We start from the raw sequence: 20,767 nt of genomic DNA on the forward strand, positions 1-20,767 counted from the left end.
CTTCTTCTTCTCTCATACAACTTTGCGGGCTGCTGACTGGTCTCCACAGGGCACAGCACGGACTACACTGCTGGTGGTGGAAGGAAGGAGACATTCTGTACTTCACACCTCTCCCAGCATGCCTTGCAGCGCTCCCGTCCCTCCTCCTATTCCTCACCACATGGCGCTGGCTACTCTGCACTCACCTAAACACACAAACAGGACCGACTTGCTCCCAGCAGTCGCCATGACTTCTGTCCTCCAATGATCTTCCGGTCGTCTCGGTGCCGCTTCCGCCCTCACTGCGACACCGGGCACTCCGCGGAAGTGCGTCACTTTACGACACTTAGGTGACCAGGTGACTAAAAACTGGAACACATGACCAAATCGGAGGAGGGGGGCGGGCACAGGCTGTGGGGTGGGGGCGGGGTTGTGTATATGATGGGCGGTGGCGGGGGTGACAGGTGCAGTGCCCTCCTCCTGCTCACCTGGGTGCAGCGGCAGTGTATGAGGAAGCAACAGTAAGTACACTGCCAGGAGGGGGACGGCACAGCTACAAGTGAGTACAACACGTCTGATATATTATCTAATGAGGGCTCAGAGGAAACCATGGTGTTCTATGTGGCCAGGTGAGGTGCCTACAAATGCAGCATGTCTGTGTACACTACCATGTGCTGCCTTGTATGGTCTTAGATGGAGTGTCACTTTGTGACTTTTCAATAAAGTTGCATAAAAGTAAACAGTGTGATGGGTTGCAGCCCCGCCCTCATCACCTCTATACAGCTGTGTTTATTCAGAGGGGCGGCTGTGAATGAGCCCTGAGTGTATACAGACCAGAAAGTGATGTTCTGTTATTATATGACACAGACGCCTTCTACAGCACTCTACTGTGAATTTTGGGTGGAGAGAAAAGGTGGTCTTTAAAGGGTCACTAAAGGAATTTTTTTTTTTAGCTAAATAGCTTCCTTTACCTTACTGAAGTACTGGTTTCATGTCCTTATTGTTCGTTTTTGCTTTGAAGTAGCTGTAATTCTGCTGTGATCTCCACACTTCCTGGTTGCCTGTTTCCTTATAACCATCATACTGGGAGATTATTACGGTGGTCTAAGCTGTCATTACTGTGTGTCTAAAACTCCTCAGAACCAATCAGATTCATTTTAAAAACAAAACACTGCCCTGGATTTGTTTGTTTTTGTTCTGTGAGTCTTCCCGACTCACCTCTCACCCGGAACTTCATGTATGTCCTTTAAAACCGAAAGTGAAAGTAGAGGCACATTATATGATAGATTAAATTCAATTGTTAATCATTTTTAAAAGGAATCGGTTAACTTTTATGTCTCTATACCCAATAAACAGTCATTTCAGCAAAAAAAAAAATTTCCTTTAGTGACCCTTTAACCACTTCATTACTGGGCACTGAAACCCCCTTCCTGCCCAGGCCAATTTTCAGCTTTCAGCGCTGTCACTTTTTAAATGACAATTGCACGGTCATGCTACACTGTATCCAAACTAATTTTTTTATCATTTTGTTCCCACAAATAGAGCTTTCTTTTGGTGGTATTTGATCACCACTGCGGTTTGTAACGAATAGAAAAAAATATTCACAATTTGGAAAAAATTACGTTTTTCTTTGTTTTTGTTATAACATTTTGTAAATAAGTACGTTTTCCTCTTCACTGATGGCCATGGATAGGCAACACTGATGGGCACTGAACGGCTGCACTGATGGGTACTTATGGGTGGCACTGAAAGGCAGCACTGATGGCTGGCACTGATAGGCATCACTGGTGGCACTGGCAGACATTTTTCATTGGCAGCTGCCTGGGCACTGATTTGCATTTCCCTTGTGGTCTAGGGTGGCATACTTGGTGGTCCAGTGTGGTGGCCATCCCTGGCGGTCCTGGGTGGGCGTCCGAGGGGGGGCTGCGCTGATAAACCATCAGCACAGACCCCCCCCCCCTATATCAGGAGAGCAGCCGATCGGCTCTCCTACTGACGTCTGTCAGACGCGAGTGAGGAAAAGCCTATCAACGGCTCTTCCTGTTTACATCGTGATCAGCCGTGATTGGACACTAGATCGGAGTTGCGGTGTGTCAGACTGACACATCGCAACAACGATCACCGCTATACGCGCCCTGTTATCCTTACCACGTCTCATGATGTCTGGTCAGGATAACGCAACCACTTTGCCATTGTCATTTTGCTATATGGCAAGTGGTTAACCACTTCAGCTCTGGAAGGTTTTACCCCTCTTTATGACCAGGCCATTTTTTTTCTATGCTGCACTGCACTACTTTAACTGGAGATTGCATGGTCATGCAACGATGTACCTAAATAAAATGTATTTACTTTTTTTCACAGAAATAGAACTATATTTTTTTACATTCTGCTATTAAACATGTCCAATAAAAAAAAAATCAAATGTCTTCATAAGTTTTGGCCAAAATGTATTCTGCAACATGTTAAAAAAAAAAATCACAATAAGCGTCTAATGGCTGGTATGCATGGAAGTTTTATAGAGTTTACAAACTATGGAATATATGTACTGTAATTTTTTTTTTTTTATATATATATACTACTAATGGTAGCGTTCATCGACTTATAACCAGACTGCGATCGTGCAGCAGAAAATCTGACACTAAGGCCCCTTTCACACTGGGGCGGGAGCCGCCGTGTCGGTATAGCGGCGCTAAAAATAGCGGCGCTATACCGTCGGATTTGCCGCAGGATTCGGCCGCTAGGGGTGCGGTATTAACCCCCGCTAGCGGCTGATAAAGGGTTAATACCGCCCGCAATGAGCCTCTACAGAGGCGCATTGCGGGCGGTATTGCCACGGTTTCCCATTGTTTTAAATGGGAAGGAGCGGTATACCGCCCCTCTCACCGCTCCGAAGATGCTGCTGACAGGAGATTTTTTTCTCTCCTGCCAGCGCATTGCCTCAGTGTGAGAGCCCTCTGGCTTTCACATTGAGGTTGCTGGGCAGGAGTTTTTCAGGCGGTATAGCAGTGCTATTTTTAGCGCTGTACCGCCTGAAAAACTCCTCAGTGTGAAAGGGGTCTTAATGAATGGCATTGCAATGCACTAACGCATAGAGCATGTGAGTTATTGTAACACACCCAGTCACAAAGGTGTATTGCTGCCCTTAAAGTAAAGGTGAGTGCATAAAATATAAACCGGTTACATAAAAGGCAATAACCTATATACAGAATGCCTGAGATGGGTTACACATAAACTCAACACTGCCTTAACCATTTCTCTGCCTGTTATTTTTTTTTGATCACATAGGGGACAAAGTTTTTTTGTTTTTGTTTTGTTTTCTCATTTTGGATACAGTGAGGGAGAGTTGTGGCCCCAAAAGAGGAAGTGAGTGAGAGGAAATCCCTCCAAAGTGAGGGAATCGCAGTGTGTCACCATGGTCACCAGAACTAGTGTCCCCATTGGAAGATTTCCCTTCTACAGCAATAAAAACCTGACCGGGGTTCTAATCCCTCTCCACTTTATTTAAAACTTAAAAAAAAATTGCCTTTAGTGACACTTTAAAACCTAACCCCAGCTTTGCTATCACTTTAAATAGTTTATTTGGGTCAAACTGACCCAAACCATTTTCTTCAGTAAGAAATGCAGCCAATGTCAGCGCTATATAAAACTGTATGTAGCATAAGCTATATACAGTATGCAGCTCTTTGGTCCAACACCAGTATAGGGACTTTCTGTCCTTTTCCCAGGACAAAATCATTTAGGTTTGAGTGACGCTCAGCCTTTCACAAGAAGCTTTATATTTTTATGAATGAATACAATGCTGCTTCTCCGCCTCAGCCAATCAGAAGAGGACTCTGAGTATGGAAACAAAAGGTCCACAGGTATAGCAATTACATAAATCAATATTTTCCTAACTTACTGGGGCCTTACTGACTGCAAAGTAAATTTCCTTGAGCCTAGGTTCACACTGCTGCAGGTTAGAAGTCGCGCAAGTTGTCAGTCCGAATTCAGGAGTGATTTCAGAGACATCTGTGTGGGTTCCTGCACAGATGTCTATTCAAATCACCCCTGAAGTTGACAAAAGTAGTACAGGGACTATTTTTGGGAACCGGTGCGGCTCTGCAAATTTGGCATTGCACCGATTCGGAACGGTGCCATTGTCGGCAGTAGCTGCCAATTTGGCATGCAATTTGACATGACAAATCGCACGCCAATTCGGTCCAATATGAACGTGTACTTAAAGCCCCGCGATTTTTTTTTTTTTTTTAAAGTCAGCAGCTACTAACATTGTAGCTGCTGACTTTTAATAAGGACACTTACCTGTCCTAGGCGCCCGCGATGATGGGCACCCGACGGCGATCGCTCAGTCCTGGTGCCTCCTTCCTGACTAAGGAAAACAGGCAGTGAAGCCTTAGCTTCACTGCCCAGTTTCCTACTGTGCATGCCCGACTCGCACGGCGCTTTGAATGGGCGGCTGCACAGTTCCCAGAAGGCAGCGCGCCCCATTCACCTGAAGACACCACGACGGAGGACGGAAGAAGACTGCGGTGGAGGAAGAGGCAGAAGAGCTATTTTCGCATAGCAACAGCCCTTTTTGGCGAGTATAAAAAAAAAAAAAATCACTTTTTTTTTTTTTGGGGGGGGGGGGGGGGGATTTTAGAAAAAAAAAAAAAAGGGTAGAACTCCACTTTAAATGGTGAAAATAGCCTTTTAATGATGTGTGCGATAGTAAAACCAGTTTTCGTGTAGAAATTCAGGATATTCCTGTTACAAAAACAAGTAATTGACCTGAAAGTACACACAGAATGCTAACAGCTTTGCTCACATTAACTGGTTTTAGTAGATTAGTCCCTTTGACCCTATTAAGACACACTTCCTCTCTTTTGTGCAAAAATAATGAAAATATATTATGAAAATAAGCAGCATTGCCAGTATTTCTGCACAAATAAAAGGGAATAAAAAAAAAATTGTGGTTTACGTGACTGTATTTTCCTAGTCATGCACGTGGCAATTTTTAATCAAGAACTTTCAATGCAAGGGGAATCGCAGATAAACGGGAAAGAATTTGGGAGAAACGAATTAACCAATTGCCTACCGGGGCAATTTTTTTTTTTTTCACTTGCATAGTTAGAACTCACAAACCTTATATATTTTCTGAAAGCAGAGGCACTGGGGGTAAAAAAATTGTGGCTTTTTCAATTTTATGTCTTGCACTATTTGCACATTCCTTTTATCAAATTCAAATTTTCAAGATAAAATACACTTTAATGAATTTAAAGCGGATGTGCCACGGGAAAAATATATTAAAAGCCAGCAGCTACAAATACTGCAGCTGCTGACTTTTAATATAAGGACACTTACCTGTCCTGGAGTCCAGCGGTGATCGCAGCAGATGACGAGCCGATCGCTCGTCACCCTGCTGCTCCCCCCTCCATCCTCGGTGAGGGAACCAGGAAGTGAAGCGCTCCGGCTTCACTGCCCGGTTCCCTACGGCGCATGCGCGAGTCGCGCTGCGCCCGCCGATTGGCTCCCGCTGTGTGCTGGGAGCCGAGTGTTCCCAGCATACAACGGGGGACGGACGGGAAGGAAGGGAAAAAACCCGTCCTTTGCCCGTATCGTAGGGCCGGAAGAGGGTGCAGATACCTGTCTGTAGACAGGTATCTGCACCCCCCTGAAAGGTGTCAAATGTGACACCGGAGGGGGGGAGGGTTCCGATCAGCGGGACTCCACTTTAGAGTGGAGATCCGCTTTAAGTGCACACATACACAACATAATGCCATTTTTTAAAATATGATGTTGCTTCGAGTATATAGATACCAAACATATTAAGGTTTAAAATTGCAAATACCTGTAAAATGGAGTCACAGGAGAGGCACTATTTTTAGCGCTAAAATGCCTGCAAAGCACCTCAGTGTGAAAGTAGCCTAAATGGGCGGCCTACATCTTGCGTTCAGTGCAGCAGCCCAGCTGCTCAGCTTGGGACCCGGGAGCAAGCAGAGACCGGTGGAGTAGCCATGTTTACTTAAAATGGATGTAAACCCACTCTCATCCTTTTCTAAACTACTGCCATAGACGTTATCTATAAGGATATACATGCCTCGTGCAGGTATCCTTACCTGTCAAATGTCTCCCCTCTGTCTGTTATCAGACCTGAAACCTGCAGATTCTGTGGGCGGATCTATTGTCCGGACCCTGGTGAATGGAGTTGTGATGTCAGTAGGCTCCCTGCCCTCCTCTACACTAGAGGTAGACCAATATGGGTTTTTCTCTGGCCGATGCCGATATTTAAAAATTGGGGCGGCTGATATGATGCCGATTTTTTTTTTATTTTTTTTATTTTTTTTTTTGTAACCGATATTTTAGGACCATTTAAAAAAAAAAAAAAAAACAACCTCACCCACTCCACTCCATCCTGCTTACTCCTGTCACTCTAGCACACACTTGATGTCCTCAGTACAGATGGCACTGGTTGGTGGCACTGGTTTGGAACTTGCAGGTGGCACTGGTTTGGAACTGACAGATGGCACTATTGGCACTGGCAGGTGGCACTGATTGGCAATAGCAGATAGCACTGGTTTGCAACTGACAGATGGCACTGGTTTGGAACTGACAGATGTCACTGGCAGGTGGCACTGACAGATGGCACTGATTGGCACTAGCAGATGGCACTAGTTTGGGACAGATGGCACTGATTGGCAGTGGCACTGGCAATTGGAACTGGTTGGCACTGGCAGGTGGCACTGGTAGGCACCGCTGGCACTGGCAGTTGACACTGGCACTGGCTGGTGGCATTGATTTGCGGTGGCACTGGCAGGCTTCACACTAAGCCGAGTGTAACTGTAACTGTGGGAAACTAACAAAGAGGAGAGAGAGAGAGAGAGAGGAGCTGTCAGCTCGATGTCGGGGGTGGACAGGGAACCCAGCAGCTAAATTACACCAGCCAATGATTGGGCTGCTTTAGAAAGGGGGCGGGACCACATACATGTAGCGGTCCGCCCAGATACCATCCCATTGGCTGGTGTAATATAGCCCCTCTCCCGTCAGTTTCACACTCAGCGTGGCGCTTGATGCTGCCAGAGCCGCTGAGTGTGGAGAAGGGAGGAGGAACGGCGGTGAGTGTAAATTATCGGCCTAATTTTAACACACTCGGTCGATGCCGATTTATCAAAAATGGCTAAATATCGGCCGGCTGATATATCTACCTCTACTCTACACTCCCCTTATCAGCATGAATTTTCTTTATGTGTATTTCTTACACTAAATTCTGATATGATCACTGACATCCAGTCAAAACCCAGAAAAGTTACCACATAACTTCTCAAGATCGTGCATGAGATATGTAAATCACCTGTCACTCACAGCATGGGGGAAGAACAGACAGGGTTTTCTCCATTTGCCTGTTTTATCTCACTGAAAAAAGATAAGAGGATTGCTCAGAGCTGGATTAACTCTTTGTGGCATTTTGTGTTTGGCCTTTCATATGTAGTTTTTATGTCATACTTGTATCAGGATTGTTTATTCTGTATGTCATTTGCTTGATGATAAACAGATATTAAACAACTGCAAACCTACCAAGACATGGCTGTCAACCTAAACTGACAGGCTTAGAGTCGGTTCACACTAGGGTGACACGACTTCCAGCACGACTTTCCGACACGACTTGAACATGAACCACAGGGCGATCTGGGGCGATTTACAACACAACTTGAAGTCGTCTCCAGGACAGGAGACTTTCCAGTGGCCAATAAAACAACAATCAGCTCTGGGAGAGGGAGGGGGAGAGAGGGGGGCAGGAGAGGTTTGCCTGAAATGTATGTTATCTTCCTGGAAAGTCGCTTCAGTTAAGACAGTGATCTGACTTCTGAGGCAACTTCCATTGAAATCAATGGGTACAAATCGCCTACAAGTCAGATTGAAGTAGTACAGGAACCTTTTCTGAAGTCGGATCGCCTTGAGTCGTGTGTATTAACACCGCTCCCATTCACTTCCATTGTTTTTCTCTACAGCGCGACTTGGGACGACTTGAGGCGACATGAAGTCGGATCGCAAGTCACCCCAGTGTGAACCGGCTCTTAGGAGAGCATTAATCAGAGAAGCAGCCAAGAGGCCCATGGTAACTCTGGAGGGCCTGCAGAGATCCACAGCTCAGGTGGGAGAATCTGTCCACAGGACAACTATTAGTTGTGCACTCCACAAATCTGGCCTTTATGGAAGAGTGGCAAGAAAAAAGCCATTGTTGAAAGAAAGCCATAAAAACCCTGTTTGCCATTTGCAAATGTGGAAGAAGGTGCTCTGGTCAGATGAGACCAAAATGGAACTTTTTGGCCTAAAAGCAAAACGCTATGTGTGGTAGAAAACTAACACTGCACATCAACCTGAAGACAACATCTCCACGTGAAACATGGTGGTGGCAGCATCATGTTGTAGGGATGCTTTCTTCAGTAGGACTAGGGAAGCTGGTCAGAGTTGATGGGAAGATGGATGGAGCCAAATACAGGGCAAATTTAGAAGAAAACCTGTTAGTCTGCAAAAGACCTGAGACTGGGGTGGAGGTTCACCTTCCAGCAGGACAACGACCCTAAACATACAGCCAGAGCTACAATGGAATGGTTTAGATCCAAGAATATTCATGTGTTATGCTGGCCTTCCAACTAGTATGACACGATTGTTGTACGACGGTCTATCTGACTTTGCCCTGAGACAGCGATCCTACATTAGTACGACTTGAATGACCAGGGCACGATTGTGCTCCGACTTTGAGATAGTTCGACTTGTCATTTGACCAATCAAAACAATCCCAGTGTGACATAAATTCCTTTTCCTGCTGCTGTAATCACCATGTCTGATGTCACAAATCAGATGGTTAGGACAAGGATCCGACTTTGATCTGACTTCAATGGTTTTGAATGGGCTGAAAATGGACCAAAGTAGTGCAGGAACCTTTTTAAAGTCAGACCAGTTAAAATGGCTTTCATAGGGAACCATTGATTTGTACACGTCATGCGACGTGCTCCCAAATTCGGAGCATATGTCACACTAGTGTGAACCAGGCCTTATTCCCCGTACACACGAGCGGAATTTCCGTCAGAAAAAAGTTGTTTTTTCCGACGGAATTCTGCTCAAGCTTGGCGATGAGGCGAGAAAAAAAGTTCAATGCTTCCGAAAATGCGTCAAATTGTTTGCGAGCATGCATCTTTTTTTTCCCGTATGAATTCCATACAGAATAACGTATTTTCCGATTTCCACATTTTTTTCCGTCTGAAAAATTGAGAACCTGCTCTCAAACTTTTGCTGACGGAAATTCAGACAGTAAAAGTCTGATGGAGTGTATCAGAATTTCCGATGAAAAGCTCACATCAGACTTTTGCTGGCGGAAATTCCGCTCATGTGTATGGGGCATTGGAATGGTCCAGTCAAAGTCCAGGCCTAAATCCAATTGAGAATCTGTGGCAAGACTTGAAAATTTGCTGTTCACAATCGCTCTTCCTCCAATCTGACTGAGCTTGAGCTATTTTGCAGAGAAGAATGGGCAAAAATGTCACTCTCTAGATGTGCAAAGCTGATAGAGACATTCCCTAAAAGACTTGCAGCTGTAATTGCAGTGAAGGTTGGTTCTACAAGTATTGACTCAGGGGGGTGAATATAAATGCACGCCACACTTTTCACATATTTATTTGTAAAAAAAAAATGAAAATCATTTTCCTTCCACGTCACACTTATGTGCCACTTTTTGTTGGTCTATCACATAAATTCCCGATTTAAAATGCAATGGGCCAGATTCACAGACAGCGGGCCACATTACGCCGCCGTAGCGCAAATAATATACGCTACGCCGACGCAGCGCAGAGAGGCAAGCATGGAATTCACAAAGCCAGTGCTCCCACAACTGCGCTGGGTTTCGAAGGCGTAAGTCGGCGTAGGTGGAAGTGGGCGTGAGACGTGATCCCATGCAAATGATGGGCCGAGCACCAGACAGATACGTATCCCCAACTGCGCATGCGCCGAGACGAGGACGCATCCCTCTGCGCATGCTCATAACCACATCGGAACAACTGCCTAAAATACGCCGGATCACTGCCTACGGCGTGAACGTAACCTACGCCCAGCCACACACATGTCCAATGTAAACTCCGTAAAATACGCCGGCTTGTGTTCCCTGGTGCAGACCTTTGCATGTCTGCTGCTGGGTTACACCTCCTTTATGGGGCTTAACTTTACGCCTGACGTACAACTTACGCGCACATCGCATAGCCTGCGTCGGGCGCACGTACGTTTGTGAATCGCTGCTTTTGCCGAATTTGCATATTTGAATAGAAAATCAATGGGAGCGCCACATGCGTCCAGCCTAAATATGCGCCCACGCTACGCCGGCATAGGCAAGTTACGTCGGTGGGATGAAGCCTGTTTTTAGGAGTATCTTAGTTTGTGGGTCCGGCGCACAGATACGACGGCGCACATTTGCACTTACGTGGCGTATCTTGAGATACGTCGGCGCAAGTGCTTCGTGAATTTGGGCCAATACGTTTTGGTTGTAACATGACAGAATGTGGAAAACTTCATAGGGCATGAATACTTTTTCAAGACACTGTACATTACTTCACCTATCACTATGATGGGCTGCTTCACTAGCCAATAGGAATGTGTGGGAGACTGAAAGAATTGAGCAAGGTTTGACACTGTCAGGAAATGCTTAGGGTGGTTTCACATTACCTCTTTGGGCAAAGCGCAGCCAACGGCTTTCATGCAGATGTGCAACAGGACATGAGGGGAACTCCTCTCTTACACAGGTGTCCCCATTAGAAGATTTACCATTGGCTATTCTGGAGATTCCTGTAAAATTTTGGATGTTTTTTTTTTATCATTTTCTGTTCTTGTGACAGTGATCATCATGAAACTGTCCAGCACGAACATAGGCAGCAATGAAAATTGACAGTGGTTCAAATCCTTCCCTACTTTATTTATTTTTTAAATGGATAAAGAAAAAATAATCTTTTCAATGGGCCCCCACCATTGCAAGAATTGAATGCTTGGTAAGTGTAGGGGTAGAGGACTATGCTATAATGCTCTACTCATTTCTTGCCCTGGCAGGCTTCCATCACGTTATGGGACTAGTTGCCCGAAGCCTCGTCTCCAAAACGCTTCAGCTGGCAACCATACTCTGACGTCCTTGTATGCAATGAAGGACCAATAGTCCTGCATTGTATTTGAGCACCGGTGCATCAGGGAGGATGCAAGCTTTAACAAGACACTGATAGAAGTCACAAGACTGCTCTAACTGCTGATAAAAAAAGGTATTTAGCAGTTTATATTTACTAAATCTTCGGTGTACTGTGGGAGACCAGATATAGTGCATGCAGGGTCCTGGGTTTAGTAACACTTTAAAGTGGAAGTTTAGTCAGAAAATTAAGTCCTGCTAGATAGATCACTTGAGACTGGCCCCTTTGCAGGTATGGCTATGGAAAAGACTAGAAATAAGTGTCTGTACTGTTTAAAATCCTCTCTGCTCTGCACATGCTCAGTTACTCTCCATCTCCATCGATCTGCGGACATCAGTTTTAATCAGCAGGGGATCTGTCTGCTAATCCCCCTGCTGATAAGAGCAGAGTGGACAGATACCAGGTTTGTGTCCGCTCATATTCTGCAGAGAGGACACAGACCAAGCCTGCTCTGCTCTGTGTGGCTGTAAGTAAATGGACTCAGCTGTCCATTTTATATCCGCATGCCCTCCGATCCACCTAGACTGCAGGGGATCTGTCCCCTTTGGGTTTTTTTTTGTAGTGGACCGGGTCGGATTGGAGGTAGGCAGATGTTAATGAACACCAGTCCCTTTGTACCCACCTGTGCATAGGGGTGAATGGTGGTTTCGATCAGGTCCACCTGAAAAACTGACTGTCGGATCTGATTGAACGTCTAGAGGAAAAGAGATTTCACCTCCAAATACGGAAAGGTTTTTTCACAGTAAGAGCTGTGAAAATGTGGAACAGACTCCCTCCAGAGGTGGTTCTGGCCAGCTCAGTAGATTGCTTTAAGAAAGGCCTGGATTCTTTCCTAAATGTACAGAATATAACTGAGTACTAAGATTTGTAGGTAAAGTTGATCCAGGGTAAATCCGATTGCCTCTAGGGGGATCAGGAAGGAATTTTTTCCCCTGCTGTAGCAAATTGGATCATGCTCTGCTGAGGTTTTTTGCCTTCCTCTGGATCAACTGTGGGTATGGAGTTGGGTGTATTGGATTGTACTGTGTTTTTTATTTATTTTTTTTATTTTTTGTGGTTGAACTGGATGGACTTGTGTCTTTTTTCAACCTGACTAACTATGTAACTATGTAACCCATCTTGTGAAAGGAGCCTAAATATTTACTGCTGCTCAGGGGCTTCATCAAAATGGCATCCTCTGACAAGACAAAACGGAAGCAATGCTGGAGACAATTTGCCACACACTAATGTTGGTTGCAAAATTATATTAACCACTTAACCACTGGGCACTTAAGCAAATCAATTTTCAGCTTTCGGTGCTCTCACAATTTGAATGACAATTACTCAGTCATACAATACTGTACCCATATGAAATTTTTGTCCTTTTTTTTCACAGAAATAGAGCTTTCTTTTGGTGGTATTTAATCATCGTTGGGTTTTTTAGTTTTTTGCACTATAAAAGAAAAAAGACTGAAAATTCGGTAAAAAATAATAATAATTCTTCTCGTTTCTGTTATAAAATGTAGAAAATTTGTAATTTTTTTTCATAAATTTTGGCCAAAATTTATACTGCTACATATCTTTGGTAAAAATAAGTACAAATTGGTGTATATTATTTGGTCTTTGTGAAAGTTATAGAGTCCACAAGCTATGGTGCCAATATCTGAAAATTGATCACACCTGAAGTACTGACGGCCCATCTCATTTCTTGAGACCCCAACATGCCAGAAAAGTACAAATACCCCCCAAATTACCCCTTTTTGGAAAGAAGACAGTCCAAAGGTATTTAGAAAGAGGCATGGTGAGTTTTTTGAAGTTGTCATTTTTTCCCACAATTCTTTGCAAAATCAAGATTTTTTTTTTTCCCCCACAATTTTCATATTAGCAGGTTATTTCTCACACACAGCATATGCATACCACAAATTACACCCTAAAACACATTCTGCTATTACCCCCGAGTATGGCGATACCACATGTGTGAGACTTTTACACAGCGTGGCCACATGCACCCAGGCCAATTCTGACATTTCTCTCCTACATGTAAAAATCATCATTTATTTGCTAGAAATTTACATAGAACCCCAAAACATTATATATGCTTTTTTTTAGCAAAGACCCTAGAGAATACAATGGCAGTCATTACAACTTTTTATCTCGCACAGTATTTGCGCAGCAATTTTTCGAACGTGTTTATAAAAAAAAAAACAGTTTTGTGCTTAAAAAAAACAAAACAGTAAAGTTAGCCCAATGTTTTCGTATAATATGAAAGATGAAGTTATGCCGAGTAAATAGATACCTAACCTGTCACCCTTCAAAATTGCACACGCTTGTGGAATGGCACCAAACTTCGCTACTTAACCACTTGCTGACGGCCGTACGACTTTGTACGGCCTCAGCGCGGCTCCCAATTTCTAACAGGCCGTGTTTTTACGGCCTCTCCTTTACACGTTCCCCGCGCGCGCTCCCGAGCGCGCGGCGGGGAACTTCTGTACTGGCCGTGTCCCTTGGACACAGCCAGTCACAGATCGCCGTGAACGGCCAATCGGAGCGGCCGTTTCCTAGGCGATCTGTGCGGCCAATGAGAGATGATCTCATATGTTTACATATGAGATCATCTCTCATTCCCGGCTCTCGCAGACAGCGGTGCTGTCAGGGGAGAGAGGAGACGGATCTGTGTCTCTTCTACATAGAGACATAGATCGGTCACCCCCCCAGTCACCCCCCCTCCCCCACAGTTAGAACACTAATTAGGGTACACATTTAACCCCTTCCTCACCCCCTAGTGTTAACCCTTCCCTGCCAGTCACATTTATACAGTAATTAGTGCATATTTATAGCACTGATTGCAGTATAAATGTGAATGGCGCCAAAAATGTGTCAAAAGTGTCCGATGTGTCCGCCATAACGGCGCAGTCCCAATAAAAATTGCAGATCGCCGCCATTTCTAGTAAAAAAAAAGCATTTATACAGTAATTAGTGCATATTTATAGCACTGATTGCAGTATAAATGTGAATGGCGCCAAAAATGTGTCAAAAGTGTCCGATGTGTCCGCCATAACGTCGCAGTCCCAATAAAAATCGCAGATCGCCGCCATTTCTAGTAAAAAAAAAAAATTATACAGTAATTAGTGCATATTTATAGCACTGATTGCAGTATAAATGTGAATGGCGCCAAAAATGTGTCAAAAGTGTCCGATGTGTCCGCCATAACGTCGCAGTCCCAATAAAAATCGCAGATCGCCGCCATTTCTAGTAAAAAAAAAAAAAAAAAAAAAATAATAATTCTGTCCCTTATTTTGTAGGCGCTATAACTTTTGCGCAAACCAGTCGCTTATTGCGATTTTTTTTTTTTTTACTAAAAATATGTAGAATACGTATCGGCCTAGACTGAGGATAAAAAAAAAAAACGTAAAAAAAAAAATTGAGCTATTTATTATAGCAACAAAGTAAAAATATTTTATTTTTTTTCAAAATTGTCGCTCTATTTTTGTTTATAGCGCAAAAAATAAAAACCGCAGAGGTGATCAAATACCACCAAAAGAAAGCTCTATTTGTGGGGAAAAAAGGACGTTAATTTTGTTTGGGAGCCACGTCGCACGACCGCGCAATTGTCAGTTAAAGCGACGCAGTGCCGAATCGCAAAAAGTTCTCTGGTCAGGAAGGGGTTTAAGTGCCCAGTAAGGAAGTGGTTAAAAATCCCCAAATCCCCATGTAAACATCCCTTGTAATAGGAATATAGCATGACAGGTCCTCTTTACAGTGAGATGTGGGGTCAATAAAACCCCACATCTCACCTCTAGGCTGGGAAGCCTGAAATAAAAAAAAAAAAATGATCCTGGGTTTGATCGTAGCGGTGAGTCAGTAGAAGCACCGGAGGGGGGGGACCCCTCTCGTCTCCCGTAAGAATGATCAAGCGGCGGAACAGCCACTATGATCATTATTATGGTGTAAGGAATCGCCGGCTGAAAAAGCTGATCTCTGAATGATGCCTGTAGCTGCACCCATCATTCAAATATCCCCACTCCAAATTCAAGGACGTCATATGACGGTCGGCGGGCAGGCGGGAAGTGGTTAAAATGCATTTTTTTTTATCAACGTTGTCCATTTTAAACAATATTTCTAGCACATAGCATGTACATACCAAAACTGCCCCCCCCCCCCCCCCAAAAATATATTCTGCTACTCCTCCTGAGTACAGCGGTACCACATGTATGAGACTTCCACAGCCTGGCCACATACAGAGGCTGAGTATGGCCGGGTATCGCAGGGTATTGCAAGGTATTGTGTATTGCAGAGTATTACTGGTTATGGCAGGGATGGCTGAGCATGGAGGGATGGATGGCTGGATCTGTGGCTGCAATTGTCACAGATCCAGCCCACAGCACTGCTGCTGCCATCCGCTCTCTCCCCCTCTCCTCTCACTGTACCGATCGGTACAGAGAGGGGAGGAAGGAACCGGCATCATCACATGTCATTTGACGGAGCGATCATGTGGTAAACGGCCGCTATCAGCGGCGATTTACCGCGATCCGTGATCCCCGGCGGTCACGGATATTTCCAGGAGCGTGCCCCAGCGGCTCCCAGAATAACTCGACCGCGCTGTAGACGTATTTTGTCTATAGCGCGGTCGGCATGTGGTTAATGTTGAATGTTCCTTGCTATATAACATTACTTTTTTTTTTTTTTTTTCAAAAGTTTTATTTAATAACATTACTTTTTTTATAAAGCTGTTAATTGTAAAGTTCCACTTTAACAAGCAGTTAAACCGTTCCTCTTTTGTGTTTTTGGCTTTTTTATTTCTTTGGGGGGAGGGGGTGGTTACCTGTTTTTGATAGGGACAGGGACTGCAAGAAGCTGATACCAGGTCAAACTTGGCTATCTACACTGCTTGTATGTAAAAACAAAATCCCTGTAATTATTACAAAGCGGAATTAAAGCAGATCTCCGCCGGAAAAAAATACAAATACTGCAGCTGCTGACTTTTAATATTGGGGCACCTACCTGTCCTGGAGTCCAGCGACGTCGGCAGCAGAGGACGAGCGATCGCTCATCACTCTGCTGCCCGCACCGCCATCCTCAGTGAGGGAATCGGGAAGTGAAGCGCTCCGGCTTCACTGCCCGATTCCCTACAGTGCATGTGCGAGTCACGCAGCGCCGTCCTGACTGGTCCCCGTTGTGTTCTGGGAGCCGAGTGTTTCCCAGAACACAGCGGGCGGGGGTGGGAAGTGACGTACTCCCTGCAGAGAGGACTCCCGGAAGTGGGTGCAAATACCTGTCTTTGAAAGGTGTCAAATGTGACACCAGAGGGGGGAAGGGTTCCGATGAGTGAGCGGTAGTTCTACTATAGGGTGGAGCTCCGCTTTAATTTGTATCTTATATCTGACTAGAGTTCTGCTTTAACTGTTTTCTAGATTTCTGGTAGTAGAGGTCTTTGGCAATTTACTATAACCTAATATAAAATATTAGCTTAATGATGGCTTTCTTTTTTAAGTCACCGACAACTATTTTAGGAATAAACCTTAACTTATTCAATTAAATAATAACGTGGTATAGTGTAAGTACCGCATGCGACATGTAGGTGTGCAGAAGGGTACATTCGCAAATGTATTATAAAATATTTATATTCATTGTGGTTTGCCTGAATTTCAGCCAAAAAAACATATTTCTTTTTTTAGTCATATGCAAATGGCACCGAGCTGACGCACTTTTCTTATAAACTCCAAATGAAACAGTTAGTTAATCTTTTTCTCATAGACTTCCTTTGCTGACTCACCCATGCTCAATACCTTCTCTTCCCATCAACTGTCGACATTGGAAATCAGACCTATTCCCAGCTGAGCAGTCACTAATCACTATATTCGCAAGCTATCAATTCAGCAAATCCTCTGGACAGAAATTATTTCTGTATTGCTTTCTACTTTATCTTTTTTCCTGCGCGTCCTCTGAATACGTAATACACAATTGTATTTATTAAAACCTGGTAACAGCAGGCAGATCTCCTAATGGGAGAAAACATGCTGGACAGTTGTAACTTGTACATAGATGTCTGTAATTATGTTTACTTAGCTCTTGTACATCTGTTTACAACTACTTTATTTGTACAACAAAAATTCTATATACAAAACATATATAAATCAACTTTTTCTAAAAGTATACAGTCTTACAAGACAATAAAAGACCTATTGGAAGTTCCCTTTAAAGTGTATGTAAAGCCACAACTTTTCTTTTTCTGTAAGGCTTTTTCACACCAGGGAGGAGGTGGAGCTTTACAAAAACGGCGCCTGAACAACTGTTTTACCACTGCCCACCCAAATCCTAACATTACAGCCTGGCAGGGCCATACACATGTGGTGGCTGCTGCATTTTTATCTCAAGCTGCAGAGTTTGACAGGCGGCACCGCCTGTCAGACTTGTCTGTTGAGATCAATGGGGCTGCACCGTAATGTAAAGCTAAACAGATCACTATTCAGAGTGCAGAAAGTTTACCGCCTGTCTGAAAAAAGTCTTAGGCCGCGTACACACGATCAGTCCATCCGATGAGAACTGATGGATCGTTGTCATCGGTTAACCGATGAAGCTGACTAATGGTCTGATGTGCCTAAACACCATCGGTTAATGAACTGATCGTGTCAGAGCGCGGTGACGTAAAACACAACGACGTGCTGAAAAAAACGAAGTTCAATGCTTCCAAGCATGCGTCGACTTGATTCTGAGCATGCGCAGGTTTTTAACCAATGCTTTTGCATACTAACCATCGGTTTTGACCTATCGGTTAGGCGTCCATCGGTTCAAGTTTAAAGCAAGTTCTAATTTTTTTGACCGAAAGATAACTGACCGATGGGGCCCACACATGATCGGTTTGGACCGATGAAAACGGACCTTCAGTCCGTTTTCATCGGTTTTGACCGATCGTGTGTACGCGGCCTTAGAGTTTAGGATAGAGTAGGAAAAAGTTGAGATTTGGGAGCTAAGAAAGAGTTGTAGAGATTAGATTTTGCTGCTATAATTGTCGATCTTGGAGAGATTCACCCCACTATTTGTTCTGGCGACCACTCTCGCTAAGACAGAAAATGGAGAGAAATCATGAATTTGAGAACAAGGGGATGTAATGGGGATTTCCCCTCATTTGCTGCCGTGTCTCTGGGGTATAGGTATAGGGAAATCTCGCCAGCCGGACATAGACCGCAAATAGAACGTTTTAAAACATTTATGATGTGTGTTTTGTGTTTTTGCATTAAGGCAGCTAATTTCCGGTAGTTTGAATGGGCTGTCAAATTATTTTTAGCAATGCAGCACACCAAATGGTAAAGCATTGGGGTGTGCATGCCAGATGATCCCTGCAATGGCCTCAATTGCTCAGTTCTAGTGTAGAGCCGGCAGGGGACAGATGCTGCAGCCATCTAGGTGAGTATGTATGTTTTTTGATTACTTTAAACTCAAAATAAAATTATCTTATGGCAGAAGTCAGAATCTCATGTTTGCACTTCGCAGCCCCTTTTATCTGGGGTGTCTTTAACCTCCCCATCACATCATAACCCCCCCTTAACATCACAGCTCTCCCTTTACATTGGTGTCCACAGTCCCCCTTTACCTGAAAAAACTCTCTTTACATTACAGTGCCCCCTTTAAAGCAGTCCAACAGTGTCCTCGGTTCCCTTTTCACATCAGTGTCCCCTTTATACAGTATTCCCTTTACACATCACAGTGCCCCTTGCAGTCATAGCCCCTTCTCCTACTTTACATTGCAGTCCCCCTGTCATCATTCAGCCTCCCCTGCACACAGGGCCGGTGCAAGGATTTTTGCCAGCTCAGGCGAAGGTGCATTTTGATGCCCCACCCCCCCCCCCCCCCGGCACGCACGCACGCACATACACATGCCAGCAATAGTACACTATACTATAATGTATTACTGCTGGGATCTGATGTCTTCCTCTATAGATGAAATTATTTTGAATTGCGCTGTATAATGTACTATTGCTGGGATTTGTAGTCCTCTGTAACTGCTGGCATTCTGCATTGCGTTGTATAATGATTATACTTCGCAATGCAGATTACCACTGACCAGTTATAGAAGAGCTACAAATCCCAGCAATAGTACATTATATACAACGCAATGCAGAATACCAGCAGTTACAGAGGACTACAAATCCCAGCAATACATTATATAAAACGCAATGCTTTGATTTCAATGGGCAGGGGTGCTTTAGGATTTTTTAATGTCCTGCCAGCAGACCGCTCCAGTGTGAAAGCACTTGGGCTTTCATACTGGAGTGAATGGATCCACTCTTTCAGGGCGCTTTGCAGGCGCTATTTTTAGCGTTATAACGCCTGCAAAGTGCCTCAGTGTGAAAGGGGTCTTCGGCTACTTTCACATTGAGGAGCTTTGCAGGTGATACAGTGCTACAAAATAGCGCCTGCAAAGTGCCCTGAAAGAGCCTCTTTTCTCACTCCAATGCAAAAGCCCGAGCGGTGCGCTGGCAGGATGCTCAAAAAAAGTCCTAGTAGCCGCATCTTTGAGGCGCTGTAGGAAAGGTGTACACACTGCTTCTAAAGCGCCCCTGCCCATTGAAATCAATGGGCAGCGCCACTGAACCGCCAGCAAAGCGTCGCTGCAGCGGTGCTTTGCGGCCGGTTTGAACTCTTTTGGGCCTCAAGCAGTGTGCCGGAAAGACGCTCAAAAAAGTCTTTTAGGCGCCCTGCTAGTGGCCGAATAGCGCCGCAAAAACCAGGGCTGTGGAGTCGGTAGATAAATGTTCCGACTCCTCAGTTTTATGTACTTCCGACTCCGACTCCTCTGTATTAATATGCAAATGTATTTTATACATTCCTTGAGGGAAAGAAACGCAACCTACCACAGGACTACTGGCTGGGAAGCCAACAGTCTACTGTATTGCACAGTTTAAGCAAAAGACAAACACAATGAAAACAATCAAGTGGCTGGATAGTAGCAGCAGGCATAAACATCAGGAACAGGATCTTTACCAGTTCAAAAATACAAACCACATTATTTGGTTGTTTTAGAACAAAAACAAAGCTTATCTATAATGAACCAAAAACAAAATCTGTAAAACCTGTAAAATGGTTTATATTAATCTTGAAATGTAGTTATAGGCTTAGCAAATGCAAATCAATTCAATGTAGAGTTCTAAGGAAGAGAATTGCCTCTGCCAGATCCTCTTTCATAGAGGCTCTTAAGTCAGACTTTATTATTTTTAGGGCTGAAAATAATCTTTCGACACTGACTTGGGTGGGTGGCATTGCAGTAACTATTCTGGCCACATCACTAACGATCTCTGGATAAACAAGGATGGCTTCTTCAACAGTAAGTTTTGATGAGCGATCATACTTTTCAACTTCTTTTAGTGCTTTATAAAACTCCTGTTGGAATTTTTTTATTTGGACACTTACTGGTTCTCTAACGCTTATGCGACGTCTCTTTCCTTTAGCAACTTCCATTTTGTCTAAGAAGGAATCAAAGCAGAACACAACACTATGGAAAGTATAAGTATTGCAGCTCCTAATTGTGCGTTGAGTGCCATATAGTGAAGCACATGAAAAGCATGCTTCTTCACGGTCACTTAACGTGTTCGTTTTGCGGTTACGTGAGGCACTGC

At 44.2% G+C, this 20,767-nt stretch overlaps 2 protein-coding genes across 7 annotated transcripts in view; one reads left to right on the forward strand and one right to left on the reverse strand.

Annotated features, from left to right (window-relative positions):
• ACP1 (acid phosphatase 1) overlaps positions 1-339 on the reverse strand; it is a 32,865-nt gene extending 32,526 nt beyond the window's left edge. The window contains exon 1 of one of the 2 annotated variants that reach the window (XM_040348679.1): positions 186-339. In XM_040348679.1, coding sequence (XP_040204613.1) covers positions 186-228 — 43 coding nt within the window. In that variant the 5' untranslated portion in view covers positions 229-339. The remainder of the gene's footprint in view (positions 1-185) is intronic. The other variant, XM_040348678.1, reaches the window with a different exon arrangement.
• Positions 340-411: 72 nt separating this feature from the next.
• SH3YL1 (SH3 and SYLF domain containing 1) overlaps positions 412-20,767 on the forward strand; it is a 168,827-nt gene continuing 148,471 nt past the window's right edge. For 3 of the 5 annotated variants that reach the window (XM_040348672.1, XM_040348676.1, XM_040348675.1), the window contains exon 1: positions 535-608. In XM_040348672.1, coding sequence (XP_040204606.1) covers positions 569-608 — 40 coding nt within the window. In that variant the 5' untranslated portion in view covers positions 535-568. Of the gene's footprint in view, positions 609-20,767 lie in introns of all 5 variants that reach the window. The other 2 variants (XM_040348673.1, XM_040348674.1) reach the window with 2 other exon arrangements.

The sequence above is a fragment of the Rana temporaria genome, chromosome 4 (assembly GCF_905171775.1).
Source record: "Rana temporaria chromosome 4, aRanTem1.1, whole genome shotgun sequence".
NCBI classification, from domain to species: Eukaryota; Metazoa; Chordata; class Amphibia; order Anura; family Ranidae; genus Rana; species Rana temporaria.